The following is a 24,865-nucleotide window of genomic DNA, read 5'->3' as shown; positions in this document are numbered from 1 at the left end:
TTTGACATTTTTGTCATTTAGCAGATTATTTTATCCAGAGTGATTTACAGTTAGTCCATTCATCTTATTAAGATCGCTAGGTGAGACAACCACATATCACAGAATACAAACATTTCATTCCAGCTAAACAATGCATATACTGTATACAGTGGTGACCAGTCATTCAAAATAAATAATAATAATATGTTGCCTGTTTTGCATGTTATTTTGGCATTAATACGTGTCACATATTAGTTTGCAAACAAAAACAAACAAAAAGATGAATAAAGCCGCATACAAACAAGGTCTCTTTTTTGTTTACTTGAGTAAGGCAGCTCCAAAATGCAGGTGATTCAGCCGAGCGCAGTGCTCTCTGTGGTGGTGGGTCAGCCAGAGCGTAGGGGTTCGAAATGTTCTATAGTTGCGCCGTGAATGGCTCAGTGATCTGTCACATATGGGGACACTACGTCACCGCAAAATCTACAGGAAGAGCTCGAAATTTCAAGCACCTTGGGTGCTGCCATGGGTGCTGCCATAGATTTACATTAGAAGTGCCCATCCAAGAAGGCTCCCTGGAAGCCTGTGTTTCACACATAAGGAAGTGGATGGAGGCAAATGTTCTACTTTTAAACAGAGATGCTTGTTCTAGGTCCCAAGAAACAAAGAGATCTTCTGTTGAATCTAACAATTCATCTTGATGGTTGTACAGTCATCTCAAATAAAACTGTGAAGGACCTTGGCATTACTCTGGACCCTGATCTCTCTTTTGACGAACATTGTAAGGGTGCATGCTGGTGGCAGGGAAGTCAGGCGCAGGAGATCGAACTTGGTATAAAACGGAGCAGTTTAATAAGTGCTCAAAAACTCAGAAAACCAAAATATACAAAATAATACAAGTGGGTCCAAAACCTGTCGCACACCAGAACATATCTTGCACATAGCTTACAAACAAACAATCACCAACAAGGACAATGAGGGGGAACAGAGGGTTAAATACACAACATGTAATGAATGGGGTTGGAACCAGGTGTGATACAAGACAAGACAAAACCAAAGGAAAATGAAAAAAGGATCAGTGATGGCTAGAAGGTCGGTGACTTCGACTGCAGAACGCCGCCCTAACAAGGAGAGGGACCAACTTCGGCGGAAGTCGTGACAAACATATCAAGACTGTTTCAAGGACAGCTTTTTTCCTTCTACGTAACATTGCAAAATTCAGAAACTTTCTGTCCAAAAATGATGCAGAAAAATGTATCCATGCTTTTGTCTACAGCAATGCTCTACTTTCCGGCTACCCGGATAAAGCACTAAATAAACTTCAGTTAGTGCTAAACACGGCTGCTAGAATCTTGACTAGAACCAAAAATGTTGATAATATTACTCCAGTGCAAGCCTCTCTACTGGCTTCCTGTTAAGGCAAGGGCTGATTTCAAGGTTTTACTGCTAACCTACAAAGATTTACATGTGCTTGCTCCTACCTATCTTTCCGATTTGGTCCTGCTGTACATACCTACTCATACGGTATGGTCACAAGACGCAGGCCTCCTTACTGTCCCTGTCTCAACCTTTAAGTCTTTACTGAAGACTCATCTCTTCAGTGGGTCCTATGATTGTGTAGTCTGGCCCAGGAGTGTGAAGGTGAACGGAAAGGAAATGGAGCAACGAACCGCCCTTGCAGTCTCTACCTGGCAGGTTCCCCTCTCTCCACTGGGATTCTCTGCCTCTAACCCTATTACAGGGGCTGAGTCACTGGCTTACCGGTGCTCTTCCATTCCGTCCCTAGGAGGGGTGCATCAATTGAGTGGGTTGAGTCACTGGCGTGATCTTCCTGTCCGGGTTGCCCCCCGTCTCAGGATGGTGAGTTGTTGGTTGAAGATATCCCTCTAGTGCTTGTGGGGTCTGTGCTTTGGCAAAGTGGGTGGGGTTATATCCTGCCTGTTTGGCCCTGTCCGGGGGTATCGTTGGACAGGGCCACAGTGTCTCCCGACCCCTCCTGTCTCAGCCTCCAGTATTTATGCTTCAGTAGTTTATGTGTCGGGGGGCTAGGGTCAGTCTGTTATTTCTGGAATATTTATCCTGTGTTATCCGGTGTCCTGTGTGAATTTAAGTATGCTCTCTCTAATTCTCTCTCTCTTTTTCTCTCTTGACATTTACTCCTGAGGTGTTGACCTTTTGCACCCTTGACAACCATTGTGATTATTATTATTTGACCATGCTGATCATCTATGAACATTTGAACATCTTGGCCATGTTCTGTTATAATCTCCACCCGGCACAGCCAGAAGAGGACTGGCCACCCCTCATAGCCTGGTTCCTCTCTAGGTTTCTTCCTGGGGTTTGGCCTTTCTAGGGAGGTTTTCCTAGCCACCGTGCTTCTACACCTGCATTTCTTGCTGTTTGTAAGAAGGGCTGAATAAATACATTTGATTGATTAAAGTCATTGGCTACAGAAAAATGATGTCAAATCACGTTATATCTACCATAGCTTTGATTTGACTGATCATGTCAACATCATACTTTCAGAATGTTTGCTAGCAAGCTAGACAAGCAGTCTTCATCATGCATCAAGCCGACAATCTACTGGCAAATCCTTTTCAATCCTTGTCATATGAAGAGAAATTATAAATAAAACGTATCGGTGCTCATCGGCCATATAGTGCATTCGGAAAGTATTCACACCACTTGACTTTTTCCACATTTTGCTATGTTACAGCCTTATTCTAAAAAGGATTAAAGTATTTTTTCCTCATCAATCTACACATAATACCACAAAATGACAAAGCAAAAACAGGATTTTAGAGAATTTGCAAATGTACTAACAATATAAAACTGAAATATCACATTTACATAATTATTCAGGCCCTTTACTAAGTGCTTTGTTGAAGAACCTTTGGCAGCGATTACAGCCTCAAGTTTTCTTGGGTATGATGCTACAAGCTTGCACACCTGTATTTGGGGATTTTCTCCCATTCTTCTCTGCAGATCCTCTCAAGCTCTGTCATTTAAGAGTGATGGAGGCCACTGTGTTCTTCGGGACGCTCAATGCTGCAGAAATGTTTTGGTACCCTTCCCCAGATCTGTGCCTTGACACAATCCGACCTCTGAGCTCTACAGACAATTCCTTCGACCTCATGGCTTGGTTTTTGCTCTGACATGCACTGTCAACTGTGGGACCTTATTTTGACAGTTGTTTGCCTTTCCAAATCATGTCCAATCAACTGAATTGATCACAATTGGACTCCAATCAAGTTGTAGAAACATCTCACAGATGATCAATGGAAACAGAATGCACCTGAGCTCAAATTCGAGTCTCATAGCAAAGGGTCTTAATAGTTACAGTTGAAGTTGGAAGTATACACACACTTAGGTGGTCATTAAAACTCGTTTTTCAACCATTCCACAAATTTCTTGTTAACAAACTATAGTTTTGGCAAGTCAGTTAGGATATTCACTTTGTGCATGACTCAAGTCATTTTTTCAACAATTGTTTACAGACAGATTATTTAACGTATAATTCACTCTATCACAATTCCAGTGCGTCAGAAGTTTACATATACTAAGTTGACTGTGCCTTTAAACAGCTTGGAAAATTCCTGAAAATTATGTCATGGCTTTAGATGCTTCTGATAGGCTAATTGACATAATTTGAGTCAATTGGAGGTGTACCTGTAGATGTATTTCAAGGCCTACCTTCAAACTCAGTGCCTCTTTGCTTGACATCATGGGAAAATCAAAAGAAATCAGCCAAGACCTCAGAAAAAATATTGTAGACCTCCACAAGTCTGGTTCATCCTTGGGAGCAATTTCCAAATGGCTGAAGGTACCACGTGCATCTGTACAAACAATAGTGTGCAAGTATAAACACCATGGGACCACACAGTCTTCATACCGCTCAGGAAGGAGACGTGTTCTGTCTCCAACAGATGAACATACTTTGGTGTGAAAAGTGCAAATCAATCCCAGAACAACAGCAAAGGACCTTGTGAAGATACTGGAGGAAACAGGTACAAAAGCATCTATATCCACAGTAAAACGAGTCCTATATCGACATAACCCGAAAGCCCGCTCAGCAAGGAAGAAGCCACTGCTTCAAAACCGCCATAAAAAAGCCAGACTACAGTTTGCAACTGCACATGGGGTCAAAGATCGTACTTTTTGAGAAATGTCCTCTGGTCTGATGAAACAAAAATAGAACCGTTTGGCCATAATGACCATCGTTATGTTTGGAGGAAAAAGGGGGAAGCTTGCAAGCCGAAGAACACCATCCCGACCGTGAAGCACAGGGGCACCAGCATCATGTTGTGGGGGTGCTTTGCTGCAGGAGGGACTGGTGCACTTCACAAAATAGATGGCTTCATGAGGGAGGAAAATTATTTGGATATATTGAATCAACATCCTCAAGACATCAGTCAGGAAGTTAAAGCTTGGTCACCAATGGGTCTTCCAAATGGACAATGACCCCAAAGTTGTGGCAAAATGGCTTAAGGACAACAAAGTCAAGTTAATGGAGTTGCCATCACAAAGCCCTGACCTCAATCCTATAGAAAGTGTGGGGGCAGATTTGAAAAAGTGTGTGCAAGCAAGGAGGCCTACAAACCTGACTCTGTTACACTAGCTCTGTCAGGAGGAATGGGCCAAAATTCACCCAACTTATTGTGGGAAGCTTGTGGAATGCTACCCAAAACGTTTGACCCAAGTTAAATAATTTAAAGGCAATACTACCAAATACTTATTGAGTGTATGTAAACTTCTGACCCACTGGGAATGTGATGAAAGAAATTAAAGCTGAAATAAATCATTCTCATCTACTATTATTCTGACATTTCACATTCTTAAAATAAAGTGGTGATCCAAATAAAGTGGTGATCCAAATTTTTACTAGCATTAAATGTCAGGAATTGTGAAAAACTGAGTTTAAATGTATTTGGCTAAGGTGTATGTAAACTTCCGACTTCAACTGTATATGATATAGTCTTATTTGAACTAACCTAACATTAGCTAGCTAGCTAACAAGCTGGAAACGCACCAACATTTCTTTTAGAAAGTTGCTTTGAGTTACCTGGTCTTCTATATTGGCATATACTAAATTCATTTTCAAATGGATGGGTTTATTGGTGTTAATATACACCAGTTATGTTATTTTGGACCACCAGGATGCTGATGTAATGCTGCCTGTTGTTTTTGTGTTCATACTTTTTCACAACGTCAACAACAAATTTGATGTTGGACGACAATAGAACGTTCATGATATCACTGCAACAACTGTCTACAGACATTTACATTTTTAGTCATTTAGCAGACGCTCTTATCCAGAGCGACTTACAGTAGTGAATGCATACATTTCATACAACTCATACATTTTTCTTTTCCTGTGCTGGCCCCCCGTGGGAATCGAACCCACAACCCTGGTGTTGAAAACACCATGCTCTACCAACTGAGCTACAGGGAAGGCGTGTCGATAGACGTAGTATAAACCAGCCTTTAGTCTTGAATCCTTTTGTTGTGCACTGCAGTAGTCACTCTGTTTAGCACATGGCCTTAATTGATGTAGGTTTGTCCTTGAGCTGTTCTTGTCTATTAATGTTCTGTATTATGTCATGTTTCATGTTTGGTGTGGAACCCAGGAAGAGTAGCTACTGCTTTGACAACAGCTAATGGGGATCCTAATAAAATACCAAATTCCAAAAATGCGCATCCTTAAAGAGATGGGTGGGGCTTAGGCTTAAGAAAGTGTGAATGATGCTGAATGGGTGTAGACAAAGAAGAGCTTTCCCAGTAGGTGTACCAAATTATTCAAGGGCCATTTTCTCAAAAGTGGGGTTACCAGCTTATCAACTTTCAAAACAGAATTACTTTCCAATTGTTTCTCAACTGTGGTGTATAATATACAATTTTCTACCTCTGAGTCTCTACTTTCATCCAATGTAAAAAGCACAATTTCAAATGTTGCTACATAAGACCGAATCGAGTTGGTCGATCACAATTCTGAAGGTAATGGGTCGATTCATTCAAGTATACGGTTTCAAGGTTGTTGTTTGTGTTGATAAAAAGTCATTGGAAGGGCACAATTTAATGAAACCACAGGAAGGATGCTGGTAGGAAAGTTGATATGTTGTTCTTATACCCTTAGCTTCCCAATTGTCACCCTATATAGTGCACTTCTTCTGACCAGGGCGCATAGGGGTCTGGTCAAAAGTTGTGCACTATATAGGGATAATGTACCATTTGAATGCATCCACTGTAGGCCTACCCGTGGGATGCTGGAGTTGGGTATGAATAGTTTTCAGCTGACCACCGGATTCTATGGTTTACTGGCTTCAGAATGAGATGGAACGGGACAAGGTGTGTGATTTATATATGAATGGGGCTTTAAGGACTGAGAAAACATTTAAACAGAGATGGAAGAGGAAGGGAGACATCCCACTCCCTCATTTGTTCTGTTTCAATGGATGTCTATGAACTAAGTAGACTAGACCAAGCTGCTATCACATTGATGTCTATGGAGTCCCACCCCCTTAACCTGTCTGGGATAGGGGGCAGTATTTTCACAGCCGGATAAAAAATGTACCCGATTTAATCTGGTTACTACTCTTGCCCAGAAACTAGAATATGCATATATTTAGTAGATTTGGATGGAAAACACTCTAAAGTTTCTAAAACGGTTTGAATGGTGTCTGTGAGTATAACAGAACTCATATGGCAGGCAAAAACCTGAGAAGATTCCATGCAGGAAGTGGCCTGTCTGACAATTTGTAGTCATTCTGTTGCATCTCTATTGAAATTACAGCATCTGTGCTGTTATGTGACACTTTCTAAGGATTCCATTGGCTCTCTAAAGCCTTCAGAAAGCAGAATGATGTGTCTCCTGTCTCTGGGCAAATTACAGCAGCAGAGTTTGTAAGTGGTCTTCCTGGGGACAGTGAGACTGGAGATGCGCGGTCACGAGACATCGCCATTTTTTTATTTTCCTCTTTGAATGAATACAACGTTGTCCGGTTGGAATATTATCGCTATTTTATGAGAAAAATAGCATAAAAAATTATTTTAAACAGCGTTTGACATGCTTCTAAGTACGGTAATGGAATATTTTGACATTTTATGTCATGAAATGCGCTCGCGTATTACCCTTCGGATAGTGACCTGAACGCACGAACAAAACGGTGTTATTTGGATATAAGTATTGGATTATTTGGAACCAAAACAACATTTGTTGTTGAAGTAGAAGTCCTGGGAGTGCATTCTGACGAAGAACAGCAAAGGTAATCCAATCTTTCTAATAGTCATTCTGAGTTTAGGTTGCCCCAAACTTGGTGGGTGTCAAATTAGCTAGCCGTGATGGCTGAGCTATGTACTCAGAATATTGCAAAATGTGCTTTCGCTGAAAATCTATTTTAAAATCTGACACAGCGTTTGCATAAAGGAGTTCTGTGTCTATAATTCTTAAAATAATTGTTATGTATTTTGTCAACGTTTATCATGAGGAATTTAGTAAATTCACCGGAAGTTTTCGGTGGGTATGCTCATTCTGAACATCACATGCTAATGTAAAAAGCTGGTTTTTGATATAAATATGAACTTGATTGAACAAAACATGCATGTATTGTATAACATAATGTCCTAGGTGTGTCATCTGATGAAGATCATCAAAGGTTAGTGCTGCATTTAGCTGTGGTTTGGGTTTTTGTGACATATATGCTTGCTTTGAAAATGGCTGTGTGATTATTTTTGGCAGGGTACTCTCCTGACATAATCTAATGTTTTGCTTTCGCTGTAAAGCCTTTTTGAAATCAGACAACGTGGTTGGATTAACGAGAGTCTTATCTTTCAAATGGTGTAAAATAGTCATATGTTTGAGAAATCGAAGTTATAGCATTTTTGAGGTATTTGTATTTCGCGCCACGCGATTCCACTGGCTCTTGAATAGAGTGGGACGCTAATGTCCCACCTAGCCCAGAGAGTAGACAGGAACTGACATTTTTTTTTAATAGTAAGCAATCTGAGTGAACTATCTTCATTTATCCAGTCTTTGATTTAAAGGTAATTTAAATAAAGTTGGATTCATTTTGAATTTGAGATGGAACGCTCACGTACCATGATAAATATTTAATTTCTCAGACATTTTCTCCCTCTCACAGAATCAGATTGTTAGGATTAACCACATCCTATGGGTAAAATGTTTCATTACACAACAATCATTGCAATCAGTCGTTTATGTAACCTGTGACGAGGACAAACATCTAATTGAACACTGTTGACCTTCCTGAAGTGAAAACTAAACAACATAAATCTTTTGGTGGAATCCTGGTCCCAGAATGATAACATTCCTATGGTGTATATCTGGGCAGACATGCAGACACTCTGAGTTTTCTGCTCCACCCTTACCCCCCGAGCTGGAAAAACGAGGGGAGAGTACAGGAAGATAGAGGACTCCACATGCTCGTCTATGGGGTGAACTGGGAAGTTACCCCCCCGCTGTCTCTGTGGAATTTGTGTAGAATCCTGCAGTCTGGTGGTGTAGCCTTTGCGTGACCCTGACTATCATTCTAGTCAGGTCAGCTTAACTTTGAACACAATAGAACCTGGTCAGTAAGACCACATCGAATATTTCTCCACGTGGTGTGTACAATGAAAAATTATGCATTTGACAACTTGACGATCTTGAACACAATATCAGACTTGTAAAGTTACCTGTATGATATTTGAAATGTGTCAGCTGTGTATATAAAGTGTGTGTGTGTGTGTCTGTGTGTGATGCATAGAAAAGACATCACCTGCCATAGCTCATCAGGTACGGCTACTATAACTTAGCTACTCTAACTCAGTTCTCTTGTATAGGGTAGGCATATGGTGAAATAGTACCTCCTCATGGCAAGACAGCTCCTCACCATCAATTACAGTCCTCAAGGGCCAAAGTCCTACTGGGGCATGTTCAGGAAGGCACAACGTTATGGAATATTCAGATATAACTAGGTTATGTAGAACAAACATGCCTCTCTGACATTCTGAATGAAGAGTCATCATGTCTTGTCAGCTGTAACACACATTTCATCACATTTCTATTCGCAATGTTCCACAATGTTGGAGTTCAGGTTTTCTTTTCTATCTGATAGTTAATTGATCAATTAATGTCACTGATTGCCGGGGAGTTTACCCACCTGTGGCCCACTATAATTGATAGATTCCAAAGTGAAGATCTGTAAATATACCTTTCATCTCAGACAAACCTACCCCACCGTTTCCTCCTGAGTGATGTTATCTTAACTGTAAATGTGAAAATTGACACCCAACAGCGATATTTTAAAGATGGGCCAAAGTTACTTTCGTGATATAAATTATTTATTTACATTACAGAAAAAATACCCCACCAAGACAATGTAATAACTATTGGAAATAGATCAGTAATACATAACCAAATAGAGCTGTACTGTAGTACCATAGTTTCCTCTCCGGTGACCTATACCACAGGTGCAAGGCATCACGTGTAGCCCCCCTCCCCCTCCCAACCCCCCATTGCTTCTCCCCCTAAAAACAACCAACATCCCCCACGAACATCAGCTAACCCACTTCAATACCCCCCCTCCCCCCCCAACACACCGACCCTGTATCCTCACCCCAAAGCCCATTGTTCAATGCCTCATCATTGGTGTCGGGGCAAAGCGCTGGTCTCCAGAAGGATGAAGTTGCCCCTAGAGGCTGATCTAAGGTCAGTTTTGCATTTCGTCCCCCTCCCACCACCCAATCCTTTATAGTTCATTCAGGTTGGGATTGTAGGGAAGTACAAGAAGGGTGAAGCTGATCCTAGATCTGTGTCTACGGGGCAACTTGGACCCAGAGAGAAGCGGGACTCAGGGTTTCCCCCATCGCGGGGCGGCTCAGTCAGATGAGGCGGGTGGAGGCGCGCATGGTGTTCTCCGAGCTGTAGTGGGTGGCATTCTGCTTCTGCCGATTGACCCTGTTGCTCCGCGGGCACTTCCTGTCCAGACAGGAAATGGAGTAGAGGAGAGAGAAAGGAGAGAGAGAGACAGAGAGAGGAGAGGAGGTATAACAACGAGAGAGAGAGATAGAGAGAGAGAGAGAGTGCTGTAAGCCATTTGTTTTATGTTCATTATCCAAGGGTTTAATGCCCGAAACAGGTTTTTTTCATAATAAAGAAATAGTTCTGATTTATTGACCCTCAGTTGTTTTTATCTTTGGGTTGCTCATATACTTGAAGGTAAATCAACAAGTCAAAAAGGGAACTAACTAGGGAAAAGGGTATTGAATTGCTTTGGAAATGCTTGTTATAAAAAATGTGATAGCCTTCATTGCCACCTAGTGGCGTGGTCAATGATATGCAAGTACATAGAGAAAAGTCACCAAATACAAGCTAACAAAATACACTGAACAAAAATATAAATGCAGCATGTAAATTGTTGGTCCCGTGTTTCATGAGCTGAAATAAAAGATCCCAGACATTTTCCATATGCACAAAAAGCTTATTTCTAAATTTTTTTGGGGCACACATTTGTTTACATCCCTGTTAGTGAGCATTTCTCCTTTGCCAAGATAATCCATCTACCTGACATGTGTGGAATATCAAGAAGCTGATTAAACAGCACGATCAATACACAGGTGCACCTTGTGCTAGGGACAATAACATTTTGAGGGAGTGTTCAATTGGCATGCTGACTGCAGGAATTTCCACCAGAGCTTTTGCCAGAGAATTGAATGTTCATTTATCTACCATAATCCACCTCCAACATCGTGTTAGAGAATTTGGCAGTACGTCCAAATGCCTCACAACCGCAGATCACGTGAATGGCGTCCTGTGGGTGAGTGGTTTGCTGATGTCAACGTTGTGAACAGAGTGCCCCATGGTGGCGGTGGGGTTATGGTATGGAAAGGCATAAGCTATGGAAAACGAATGCAATTGCATTTTATTGATGGCAATTTGAATGCACAGAGATACCGTGACGAGATCCTAAGGCCCATTGTCGTGCCAGTCATCCGCCGACATCACCTCATGTTACAGCATTATAATGCACAGCCCCATGTCACAAGGATCTGCACACAATTCCTGGAAGCTAAAAATGTCCCAGTTCTTCCATGGCCTGCATACTCACCAGACATGTCATCTATTGAGCATGTTTGGGATGCTCTGGGTCGACGTGTACGACAGTGTGTTCCAGTTTCCGTCAATACCCAGCAACTTTGCACAGCCATTGAAGAGGAGTGGGACAACATTCCACAGCCCACATGTGAAGGTGATGTGTTGTGCTGCTTGAAGCAATTGGTGGTCACACCAGATACTGACTGGTTTTCTGATCCACGCCCCTACTTTTTTTAAAGGTATCTGTGACCAACAGATGCATATCTGTATTCCCAGTCATGCGAAATCCATAGATTAGGTCCTAATGAATTCATTTCAATTGACTGATTTCCTTATATGAACTGTAAGTCAGTAAAATCTTAGAAATTGTTGCATGTTGGGTTTATATTTTTACCAGAGCGCAAATGTTCAATCCTTTGCACCGCCAGGGTTGTGGGTTCGATTCCCGGGGCCACCCATATGTAAAATGTATGCAAGCATGACTGTAAGTTGCTTTGGATAAAAGCTTATGCTAAATGGCATATATAAATAAATACGTATAAGTGGTAGAAATCCGCTAAATTAATGACTCAAATAGTTTCTATAAGAATGTAAAGGAAAATGATCCCCTCAACAGTCAATAAAGGACATCAATAAACATCAATATAATGCATTATATTACAACTCCTGTTGAACTTCTACTACATTGATACATATAAAATGGTTGGTACCTAAGTATAGAAAAGAGCTATTATGTTCGTATTCTAAATATTCTGTACCGCATTCTATAATTTGCATCTCTGACACTGTAAAACCAATGCACCTACGGATTAATTACGCAAACCATTAAAAACAGAATTCACTAATTAACAGAAATTCGATTAAGCAGCCTGGAATGTGGATATGGGGAGACTCCATTTCCATAATGAAGCACAAATTAGCCTATACACTGTGAACAAAAGGTGCTATAAATGAATGGTAATGTAGTATAGTACCTGAATGCAATATTTTCAAAATACATAGATTGGTCTTCGGCCTGTTCTTTTGAACAATTGGTATTTGAACTATTTGTTCCCTGTATAAATAAATTAAAGGGATCATTCACCGAAATTACAAAAAGACACATTGGTTTCCTTACCCTGTATGCAGTTTATTGACAACATATGACAGCAATCCATGCTTTGCTTAAGTTTCCTTGGCACTGTTTCCACATGCTAATGCTTTAGCATTTGTGGCACAAATCGCATTCAAGTCATGGTTCAAATATTATATTTTTTTGTGCATCATGTCCAAATCATATGAAAGTAACTAAAATTAATTGTGAAGGTCAACAAAGTCACTTATAGATGTTTTGAACATGATGCGTGAAAAATGCTAATATCGGTCCCATTACTTGAATGGGATTTGTGTCACAAATGCTAAAAAGTTAGCGTGAGGAAACATTGCCAGCGAAAATAAAGCATTGATTTCAGTTATATCTGCTGTCAGGGTAAGGAAACCAATATATAATTTTGTAATTTGGGTGAACTATCCCTTTAAATTAAATGTGTGCATTAAGAATAGTGGGGAAGTGTGAGGGCCTAATGTACTAATGTGAGCGAGTCGTAAAATGCATGCGTGGCGTTTGCTACAGAAGCAATGTGAATTTGATTAAACTGCATTGAATTCAGAGGTTTATTGGAAGATAAATTAAAGTGAAAGTAAACTGACTGGACACAACCTCATAACTGTGCCTTCTGTAATTGACCTTCACAGACAGTGTCTCTCTCTCTCTCCTCTCTCTCTCTCTCTCTCTCTCTCGCTCTCTCTCTCTGCACATAGCCTGTCTTTTCTTGAGAGCCAGGTCTGCCTATGGCGGCTTTTCTCAATAGCAAGGCTATGCTCACTGAGTCTGTACGTACTCAAGGTTTTCCTTAAATTTGGGTCAGTCACAGTGGTCAGGTATTCTGCCACTGTGTACTCTCTGTTAAGGACCAAATAACATTATAGTTTGCTCAGTTTTTTTGTTAGTTCTTTCCAATGTGTCAAGTAATTATCTTTTTGTTTTCTCATGATTTGGTTGGGTCTAATTGTGTTGCTGTCCTGGGGCTCTGTGAGGTCTGTTTGTGCTTGTGAACAGCTTGCTTAGGGGACTCTTCGCAAAGATCATCTCTCTGTAAGTGATGGCTTTGTTATGGAATGTTTGAAGGCTTCCTTTTAAGTGGTTGTAGAATTTAACGGCTCAATTCTGGATTTTGATAATTAGAGGGAATAGGCCTAATTCTGCTCTTCGTGCATTATTTGGTGTTTTACATTGCACACAGAGGATTTTTTTTCGCAGAATTCTGCATGCTGAGTCTCAATTTGGTGTTTGTCCCATTTTGTGAATTCTTGGTTGGTGAGCGGACCCCAGACCTCACAACCATAAAGGGCAATGGGACGTGCACGTTTAGTTTTTTGCCCTAACAATACACAGCTGATTCGATTATCAAAGCTTGAAGATTAGTTGATTATTTGAATCAGCTGTGTAGTGCTAGGGCAAAAAACTAAATGTGTACTCCTTGGGGTCCCGAGGACAGAGTTTGGGAAACCCTGCTCTTGGGCAACGGTGTCTAGATGGAATTTGTATTTGTTGTCCTGGCAACTGGACCATTTTTGGAACACCATTATTTTTGTCTTACTGAGATTTATTGTCAGTGCCCAGGTCTCACAGAATCTGTGCAGAAGATCTAGGTGCTGCTGTAGGCCCTCCTCGGTTGGGGACAGAAGCACCAGATCATCAGCAAACAGTAGACATTTGACTTCGGATTCTAGTAGGGTGAGGCCGGGTGCTGCAGACTGCTCTAGTACCCTCGCCAATTCGTTGATATATACAGTGAGGGAAAAAAGTATTTGATCCCCTGCTGATTTTGTACATTTGCCCACTGACAAATAAATGATCAGTCTATAATTTTAATGGTAGGTTTATTTGAACAGTGAGAGACAGAATAACAACAAAAAAATCAAGAAAAACGCATGTCAAAAATGTTATAAAATGATTTGCATTTTAATGAGGGAAATAAGTATTTGACCCCTCTGCAAAACATGACTTAGTACTTGGTGGCAAAACCCTTGTTGGCAATCACAGAGGTCAAATAAACCTACCATTAAAATTATAGACTGATCATTTCTTTGTCAGTGGGCAAACGTACAAAATCAGCAGGGGATCAAATACTTTTTTCCCTCACTGTACGTTGACGAGGGTGGAGCTTAAGCTGCATCCCTGTCTCACCCCACGGCCCTGTGGAAAGAAATGTTATTTTTTTTTGCAATTTTAACCACACACATGTTGTTTGAGTACATGGAATTTATAATGTCGTATGATTTTCCCCCAATATCATTTTACATCAATTTGTATTGCAGACCCTAATGCTAAATTGAGTCAAAAGTTTTTTTGAAATCAACAAAGCATGAGAAGACTGCTTTGTTTTGGTTAGTTTGTTTGTCAATTAGGGTGTGTAGGGTGAATACGTGGTCTGTCGTACGGTAATTTGGTAAAAAGCCCATTTGACATTTGCTCAGTATATTGTTTTCACTGAGGAAATGTACGAGTCTGCTGTTAATGATAATGCAGAGGATTTTCCCAAAGTTGCTGTTGACGCATATCCCACAGTAGTTATTGGAGTCAAATTTGTCTCCACTTTTGAGGATTGGGGTGATCAGTTCTTGGTTCTAAATATTGGGGAAGATGCCAGAGCTAAGGATGATGTTAAAGAGTTTAAGTATAGCCAATTGGAATTTGTGGTCTGTATATTTTATAATTTCATTGAGGATACCATCAACACCACATGCCTTTTTGGGTTGGAGGGTTTGTATTTTGTCCTGTAGTTCATTCAATGTAATTGGAGAATCCAGTGGGTTCTGGTCTTTAATACTGTTGTTGATTCTAAGATTTGTATTTGATCATGTATATGTTTTTGCTGTTTGTTCTTTGTTATAGGGCCAAAAAGATTGGAGAAGTGGTTTACCCATACATCTCCATTTGGCATAGATAACTCTTCGTGTTGTTGTTTGTTTACTGTTTTCACAGAAGTGGTTAGAGTCAATTACCCCGAGCTGATTTCTGACGTGCTGTACCTTTTTCCATAGTGTATTTCTGTATTGTTTTAGCGATTCACCATAGTGATGGCGTATGCTCAAGTTTTCTGTGTATCTATGTTTTTGGTTGGATAGGTTTCTCAATTTCATTCTTAGGTTTTTGCATTCTTCATCAAACCATTTGTCATTGTTATTAATTTTCTTGGTTTTCTGTTTGACATTTTTAATTTGATAAGGAAGCTAAAAGGTCAAATATACTGTTTAGATTTTCTACTGCCAAGTTTACACCTTCACTGTTACAGTGTAACGTTTTGTCCGGGAAGTCTAAAAGTGATTACATTTGTTGTTGTCTAAATGTTTTTTTGGTAGGTTTCCACACTACTTTCCTTCCATTTATTGCATTTCTTTACATTATTCAGTTCCTTTGGCTTTGATGCCTCATGATTGAGTATTGTTCTGTTCAAGAAGACTGTGATTTTGCTGTGATCTGATAGGTGTGTCAGTGGGCTGACTGTGAATGCTCTGAGAGACTCTGGGTTGAGGTCAGTGATAAAGTAGTCTACAGTACTACTACCAAGACATGAGCTATAGGTGTATCTACCATAGGAGTCCCCTCGAAGCCTACCATTGACTATGTACATACCCAGCGTGTGACAGAGATGCAGGAGTTGTGACCCGTTTCGGTTGGTTATGTTGTCGTAGTTGTGCCTAAGGGGGCATATGGGGAGGGAATGCGGTCACCTCCAATTAGATGTTTGTCCCCCTGTGTGCTGAGGGTGTCAGGTTCTTGTCCAGTTCTGGCATTTAGGTTGCCACAGATTAGTACATGTCCCTGGGCCTGGAAATTATTGATTTCCCCCTCCAGGATGGAGAAGATGTCTTCATTAAAGTATGGGGATTCTAGTGGGGGAATATAGGTAGCACACAGGAGGACATTTTATCGACATAACCCGAAAGGCCACTCAGCAAGGAAGAAGCCACTGCTGCAAAACCGCCATAAAAAAGCCAGACTACGGTTTGCAACTGCATATGGGGACAAAGATCGTACCTTTTCGAGAAATGTCCTCTGGTCTGATGAAACAAAAATGGAACCGTTTGGCCATAATGACCATCGTTATGTTTGGAGGAAAAAGGGGGAGGCTTGCAAGCTGAGGAAAACACCATTCCAACCGTGAAGCACGGGGGTGGCAGCATCATGTTGTGGGGGTGCTTTGCTGCAGGAAGGACTGGTGCACTTCACAAAATAGATGGCATCATGAGGTAGGAAAATTATTTGGATATATTGAAGCAACATCTCAAGACGTCAGTCAGGAAGTTAAAGCTTGGTCACAAATGGGTCTTCCAAATGGACAATGACCCCAAGCATACTTCCAAAGTTGTGGCAAAATGGCTTAACTTCTATGGGCTACGTGGGACGCTAGCTGCGGGACACAGCCAGTGAAATATCAGGGCGGCGTGTAGGGGGCAGTATTTTCATGGCCGGATGAAAAACGTACCCAATTTAAACAGGTTACTACTCTGGCCCAGAAACTAGAATATGCATATTATTAGTAGATTTGGATAGAAAACACTCTGAAGTTTCTAAAACTGTTTGAATGGTGTCTGTGAGTATAACATAACTCATATGGCAGGCAAAAATCTGAGGAAAATCCAAGCAGGAAGTGGAAAGTCTGAGAATTGTAGTTGTTCTTTTGATTCTCTATCGAAACTACAGTGTCTGTGGGGTTGACGTTGCATTTCCTAAGGCCTCCATTGGCTGTCAACAGCCTTCAGAAAGTGGTTTGAGCATTCTCCTGTCACTGGGCAAATAATAGGAGCTCAGTTACTGAGTGGACTGCCTAGCAACAAAGGAATTGGATATGCGCAGTCACGCGAGCGCGCCGTTCCTCCTTTTTCTTCTTGAATGAATATGCTATTGTCCGGTTGGAATATTATCGCAATTTTGCGTTAAAAATACCATAAAGATTGATTTTAAACAGCGTTTGACATGCTTCTAAGTACCGTAATGGAACATTTTGGCTTTTCGTCTCTGGTTCTGCGCTCGCGCGTTATGCCTTTGGATAAGTGATCTGTACGCACGAACAAAACTGAGGTATTTGTACATAAATATAGATTATTTCGAACAAAAACAACATTTCTTGTGGAAGTAGCAGTCCTGGGAGTGCATTCTGACGAAGATCAGCAAAGGTAAGACAATATTTCTAATACTAATTCTGAGTTTAGGTTGCCCCAAACTTGGCGGGTGTCTGTATAGCTCGCTGTGATGGCTGAGCTATGTACTCAGAATATTGAAAAATGTGCTATCTCCGTAAAGCTATTTTAAAATCTGAAACAGCGGTTGCATCCAGGAGTAGTCTATCTATAATTCTTTAAATAATTGTTATATATTTTGTCAATGTTTATGATGAGTATTTTTGTAAATTGATGTGCATATTCACCAGACGTTTTGGTGGGAATACATTTTCTGAACATCACGCGCCAATGTAAAATGCTGTTTTTGGATATAAATATGAACTTTATCGAACAAAACATACATGTATTGTGTAACATAATGTCCTAGGAGTGTCATCTGATGAAGATCGTCAAAGGTTAGTGCTTCATTTAGCTGTGTTTTGGGTTTTATTGACACGTCCTTGCTTGGAAAATGGCTTTGTGATTATTTTTGTCTATGTACTCTCCTAACATAATCTAATGTTTTGCTTTCGCTGTAAAGCCTTTTTGAAATCGGAAAATGTGGTTACATCAAGGAGAAGTGTATCTTTAAAATGGTGTAAAATAGTTGTATGTTTGAGAAAGTTGAATTATGACATTTTGTTGTTTTTGAATTTGCCGCCCTGATATTTCACTGGCTGTGTCCCGCAGGTGGGACGCTACGTAGCCCATAGAAGTTAAGGGCTTTGACACCTCTCATTTCACAACTCAGTGCTAATTGAAATTGCAGTCAGATACGTTCTGTCCTAGCAAGCTTGGTAGCCTTAACTTAGCATTCAGTCCTTATAATTATAATGTATTTTCTTCTTGGCTTTAAACGTGGCTTCAGACTAAACATTACTCACTCAGTTCCAGGTTGGATGGTGTTTTCAGGTGTATGTTGTTTGTTTGCCAGCGCATTTGCTGTAATGCTTGGAAATCTTTGGTAGTAGGAATCCTTCCAGGTGATTTTGTCCAAAATCGGGGTTGTAGGTTCTTAGTTTTGATTTGGAGTGAAGGTTATATTGTGGAGGGTAGTATCCTGTATATGTCCTTGCCGAAAAAATCCAAATTTATCTAACTCTAAATCTGTCTTTTTGTAAAAACATTATGAAAAATGCGGGAGCTCATCTCGATCTCTGTCTTTCTCTCTCGCTCTCTCTGTCCCTCTCTCCCTGTCGTCTCGATTTCTCTCTCTGTCCCTCTCTCCCTGTCGTCTCGATTTCTCTCTCTGTCCCTCTCTCTCTCTCTGTCTCTCTCTCTCTGTCTCTCTCTCTCTGTCTCTCTCTCTCTCTCTCTCTCTCTCTCTCTCTCTCTCTCTCTCTCTCTCTCTCTCTCTCTCTCTCTCTCCATCTTGGTTATAGCTTTTTAAAAACGTTATTAAATGTCATGTCTTGCATAGGTCAAGATGACCTTTCCACGTTCCCTCCGCAGCACCAAAACGTAACCCCCTATGATGCACTACCTCTCATCATGACATCCCCAATGTGGAAAATGGATCTCTGTTTGTGTATGTAGTCCTATGTAGAAGTGGATGTGAACGCACATACAGTGCCTTCAGAAAGTTTTCACACCCCTTCACTTTTTCCACATTTTGTTGTGTTACAGCCTGAATTTAAAATTGATTAAATTTAGATTTTTGGTCACTGGCCTACACACAATACCCCATAATGTCAAAGTGGAATTATGTTTTTCAAACATGCAGACTAAAGCCTCCCTGTCTCTGTGTTAATCTCTGCACGCTCAACCCAACACCTCACGGTTTACTACAGTGTGTATGCACAGCATGTGAGAGTTTACACATATGGTTGCGTAATGTAGTGGTTCTCAACCCACAATCTAATTTTGCTCTGCCCAAAGTACCCCCTTGTGTGAACCTGATCATTAGGCCAATGTTCTTATGCGTCTTTCCAAGTACCTCCTGTGGCTAGCCTAGGTACCCCAAGGGTTACACCCTTAGGTTGAGAAGCACTGACATAATGCATATGCTTGCTCACGCAAGTGTGTGTGTATGTGTGTGTGTGATTGCGCAATGTGTATGTGTGCTTGTATGCGTGTACCTGCATGTGTGTACTGTGTGTGTATGCATGTGTGTGTGTGTGTGTGTCCTACCTGGTAATACAGAGCACCACCACACAGATGATGGCCACCTGCAGAGCTCCGATGATGGAGGCAATAAGGACGTAGCGCAGCTTGCCAGAGCCGGGGACCACGTAGAGAACATTGTACTCCTTCGTTTCACACTGGGGCCCGCTGAAGCCTGAGTGACAGCTGACAGACACTCACACACACACACACACACACACACACACACACACACACACACACACACACACACACACACACACACACACACACACACACACACACACAAACACACACAAACACACACAAATAAGCACATACACAAAGGTTGATGTTAGTTTGTGTACATGATACATGTGTGGTGTTTGTGTTTGCATTTGAGGTCACCACAGTGCACAGGCTAATGTGTGTCTTTAAATTAGTGCTTGAAGTAACTGTACGTGTGCATTATATCTGAATGCGGTAGTTGTGAGTGTGTGTATATATCTGAATGCGGTAGTTGTGAGTGTGTGCATTATATCTGAATGCGGTAGTTGTGAGCGTGTGTATATATCTGAATGCGGTAGTTGTGAGCGTGTGTATATATCTGAATGCGGTAGTTGTGAGTGTGTGCATTATATCTGAATGCGGTAGTTGTGAGTGTGTGCATTATATCTGAATGCGGTAGTTGTGAGTGTGTGTATATATCTGAATGCGTTAGTTGTGAGTGTGTGTATATATCTGAATGCGGTAGTTGTGAGTGTGTGTATATATCTGAATGCGGTAGTTGTGAGTGTGTGTATATATCTGAATGCGGTAGTTGTGAGTGTGTCTATATATCTGAATGCGGTAGTTATGAGTGTGTGTGTGGGGGGGCTAAAAGCGCTATATTTTAATCAGTATGTCCATCTCTCCAAATCTCTCTTTCTCTTTGGAGGTTGGTACCTACCAACACCTGCATCCCCCTGCTCTGTACAGGCACACACATGTACACACACACACACACACACACACACACACACACACACACACACACACACACACACACACACACACACACACACACACACACACACACACACACACACACACACACACACACACACACACACAAACACACACAAACACACACAAATAAGCACATACACAAAGGTTGATGTTAGTTTGTGTACATGATACATGTGTGGTGTTTGTGTTTGCATTTGAGGTCACCACAGTGCACAGGCTAATGTGTGTCTTTAAATTAGTGCTTGAAGTAACTGTACGTGTGCATTATATCTGAATGCGGTAGTTGTGAGTGTGTGTATATATCTGAATGCGGTAGTTGTGAGTGTGTGCATTATATCTGAATGCGGTAGTTGTGAGCGTGTGTATATATCTGAATGCGGTAGTTGTGAGCGTGTGTATATATCTGAATGCGGTAGTTGTGAGTGTGTGCATTATATCTGAATGCGGTAGTTGTGAGTGTGTGCATTATATCTGAATGCGGTAGTTGTGAGTGTGTGTATATATCTGAATGCGTTAGTTGTGAGTGTGTGTATATATCTGAATGCGGTAGTTGTGAGTGTGTGTATATATCTGAATGCGGTAGTTGTGAGTGTGTGTATATATCTGAATGCGGTAGTTGTGAGTGTGTCTATATATCTGAATGCGGTAGTTATGAGTGTGTGTGTGGGGGGGCTAAAAGCGCTATATTTTAATCAGTATGTCCATCTCTCCAAATCTCTCTTTCTCTTTGGAGGTTGGTACCTACCAACACCTGCATCCCCCTGCTCTGTACAGGCACACACATGTACACACACACACACACACACACACACACACACACACACACACACACACACACACACACACACACACACACACAATGAGTCATTTCTCAGTGAGACACATGAGGGTGAGCGAAAGTCAGACTACTCTTTTATCCCCTCAACCTTAGCTATTTGTCTCTCTCTCCTTCTCTTATATCGTCTCTCTCTCTCTCACCTCTCTTCCCTCACTCCCTTCTATTTCCACCTCTCCTTTACTCAACCTTACCATCTCCCTCCCACTCCCTTTTCTCTTTCCTCACATATCTTTCATCATGATGCAGTGGACAGGTGTACTGAGAGAAAACTCTCTGTCCTCTCACAGTTATTCCAATGGAGAAGGATGAAGTGGTCCGTAGACACTGATATAAGATCTGTTTGGCAATTTTTTCCTTAATGGTTAAGATTAGGAATTGTCATTTGGATAAACTGATCTTCGATCAGAAGTAAAAGATGAGCTTCTACCTCAAACCTTGAACAGTGGCTGTATTTATCAAACATCTCAAAGTAGAAGTGCTGATCTAAGATCAGTTCCCCCCTGTCCATGCAATCACAAAACTGATCCTAAATCAATACTCCCATTCATCAAAACACTACCTCCTCCATACAGCTGGTGGTGCCAGAGACCTTCCCCTATTTTTCCCATTCAACTATCACCACTATTCAGTATGCAGGGCATGTAGGCTTTAAGAGCTAGGGGGGTAGAGTCATGTTTCTGTGAGGGGAGAGATGAGAAGAGGCTAAAGCCCTGTGGCTGTGACCACAGCACAATCACACTGACCCCACAGGTTAATGGGCTTGGCCTGGCCATGGGCTTATTACTCACCTAGAGGGCTGGATGGGGCACAGGTGATCAGGGGTGTGTGTGTGTGGGGAGGGAGGGGGGTTTCTGTGTGGGTTAGTAATTATAGGTATATGTCTTGTGTGTGTATGTGTCAGCATGTGTGGGTGGGGGGGGGGGGTGAGGTTGTGTGTGTGTCACTATCAGTGTTGGGGGTAATGCATTACAAAGTAATACGTTACACTAATAATATGACATTTTGCGGAAATTAGTAATATAACGTAATACTGTTCCAATTTGTGTAATAATATTACAGTTACTGATCAAAGATAGGGCATCGTTACTTCGTTACTTTTGTTATCATTCCCTTCCTATTACAGATTCAAAAGAAATTTGTCCTGAGTCTGACGTCCTCTCACCAAGTTCCTGTTTACGCACGCACTACTACTAACTACTACTACTACTACAAAAGTAATATAACGAATAGCATATCTAATTACAAGTAAATAAAGAAGTTGAAAGAAGTAACGAGTAATAGGTATTGTAGAATGGGTTGATTGCATCCTGGATGCTGATTGGTTGATAGAAGGGAGTTTATTTATTTTATTTATTTTTATTTAACCTTTATTTTATCAGGGAATCATACTGAGACCAAGGTCTCTTTCACAGGTGAACCTTGAATTACATAAATGACAGAAAATACACACATCAATATGAATACAAAATACAAGCTTTGCAGGCGCCCGGCCTGCCACAAGGAGTCGCTAGAGAGCGATGAGCCAAGTAAAGCCCCCCCGGCCAAACCCTCACCTAACCCGAAAGACACGTGGCCAATTGTGTGCTGCCCTATGGGTCTCCTGGTCACGGCCAGTTGTGACACAGCCTGGGTTCGAACCCCAGGCTTTCAATATGCTTTTTAAAAGACTGCTTTTCATCTATTCAGATGCCCAGATATTTGTCAGCAGGGACACAATCAATATGGACACCAACCAAAGAACATAATTAAATCATCAGTTATTTTTATGCACTCTCGAGAACAAAATATACTTAGTTTTACCTGTATTCAATACAAATTTCAGGTCAATAAAGTTTTTCTGTAATACAATGAAGGTAACTGTGGCGCAATAGCATACACAACAGTACCTGGCATATAAGTGCAGGTTACAGTTTTTTACAGACAAGTCGATTTGTCAATGTAAACAGTAAAAAGTAAAGGACCCAAAATTGACCCCTGCAGGACACCTTTCGTAATATCCAGGAAACATGATTTAACAACATCAGTACATACACATTGAGTTCTATCTGTCAAGTAATTTTTAAACCATTTACATGCAGCCTAGACCAATTGAGGAAAGGCTCTGAATTAGCAAAGAGTGATCAACAGTATCAAATGTCTTTGACAGGTCAATGAAGAGGGCAGCACAATGTTGCCTTTTATCCATACAGTTAACCACATCATTTATAACTAGGAATGCAGCAGTGAGTGCTATGACCTGGACTAAAACCAGACTGATGTATATTTAGAGTACATACATAGGGCCACCACCTTTGTCAAGGGGGAGTACATGGGCCGAGTACCAGATGTAACCGTAAAAAAATGTGGATTAATGATTCAGCAGTCAGGGGGGCAGAAAGCTGCAGCAAAAATGGATAAAGCATATCAGAATATTGAAAAATGCCCCAGTGGATTTGTTTTACATCAAGGCATCTAGCACATCACAGATAGTAAATTGTTAATATTAAAACAAAGATTCACTAGAAGTTGACGGGTTAACCGTCGAGTCAGCAAGAGGCTGGCAGAGGGAAGAGCAGTCAATTGACTAACCAGGGTCAATTAAACCACTGTTTTCCTCAAATAAAAAGCCTGCCGAGATAAAATGATGATTAAAAGCATCACTTATTCCATTCTTCTCAGTTATGATGCCAGAGTCAGACAGAACTTGCTTAGCCAGGGAAGAAGAGGAATTTGTACGCTTCACTGCATTTACTGTTTTCCAAAATCTAGAAGGATCACCAGCAGAGTCATAGATAGAGCTTAAAAATTAGCTTGATTTAGCTTTCTTAATCGAGATAGTACATCTGTTTCTCAATTGTCTGAAAGATTTCCAGTCCACTACAGTCAGTTTTCCTTGCTTTGGCCCAGGCCTGATTTCTCATCTGAATGAGCTCAGATAGCTCAAAAGAAAACCAAGGGTTAGATCTATCTTTGTCTCTGAATTGTTTAAAAGGAGCGTGTTTATCTGCCAGAGAAATATATATGGAGGAGAAATGTTCTAGAGCCAACTCAGGGTCAGGAATACAGGAGATAGTGGCTAAATCAGAGTCGAACATGTCATGTAAAAACCCTTGAGAAGAAAACTTTTTAAAATGTCTCTTCTTAACTTAATTAAACAAGGATTAGTATTTTGCTGTTTCGTATCTCTAATACATACTATGGGACAGTGATCACTGAGATATATGCAAACACTCCACTAGACAAATATTGATGAGGGTTATTAACAGTGGTGTAAAATAATTACGTACAAATACTTTAACCCTCCTGTTGTGGTCGTTTCATGTTTTTTAATTCTGTGTTCCCGGTCCAAAATGACCACCCCATTATAGCTGATTATAAATCCATAATAATACATATATTATCACCTAATGTTGTGTTAGATCTTTTTATCAACTTAAGTTCTTGTGAACATTACAAGTTTTGAACTTCTATTTGCTATTTATGGCCTGTAGGCCTCATTGACCTGAGCTCATACAACTCGTCTTTGAGTAAAAAGAAAGCATAATGTATGGATTACTTTGACTATAACAAATACTCAGATTAAACATATTGTGTTATTTATCACAGACTACTTTGTGTCAAAGTTTAACAAGGACTCTCCTCACCAGTGTCATGATCAAAGATATGATCAAGAGCCTCACATA

General features: G+C 40.8%; 1 protein-coding gene and 1 non-coding gene across 2 annotated transcripts in view; both read right to left on the bottom strand.

Annotated features, from left to right (window-relative positions):
* Positions 1–5,355: 5,355 nt before the first annotated feature.
* On the bottom strand, positions 5,356–5,431 carry trnae-uuc (transfer RNA glutamic acid (anticodon UUC)). The gene has a single exon. It is a non-coding gene; the product is annotated as a tRNA-Glu (tRNA).
* A 4,122-nt stretch (positions 5,432–9,553) lies between these two features.
* Positions 9,554–24,865, bottom strand: part of tmeff2a (transmembrane protein with EGF-like and two follistatin-like domains 2a) — a 178,904-nt gene continuing 163,592 nt past the window's right edge. The window contains exons 9-10 of the mRNA XM_029703561.1: positions 19,406–19,564; positions 9,554–9,952 (exon numbers count right to left, since the gene is read on the bottom strand). Coding sequence (XP_029559421.1) covers positions 9,856–9,952; positions 19,406–19,564 — 256 coding nt within the window. The 3' untranslated portion in view covers positions 9,554–9,855. The remainder of the gene's footprint in view (positions 9,953–19,405; positions 19,565–24,865) is intronic.

The sequence above is a fragment of the Salmo trutta genome, chromosome 20 (genome assembly GCF_901001165.1).
Source record: "Salmo trutta chromosome 20, fSalTru1.1, whole genome shotgun sequence".
NCBI classification, from domain to species: Eukaryota; Metazoa; Chordata; class Actinopteri; order Salmoniformes; family Salmonidae; genus Salmo; species Salmo trutta.
This window is presented reverse-complemented; position numbering and strand designations above follow the sequence as displayed.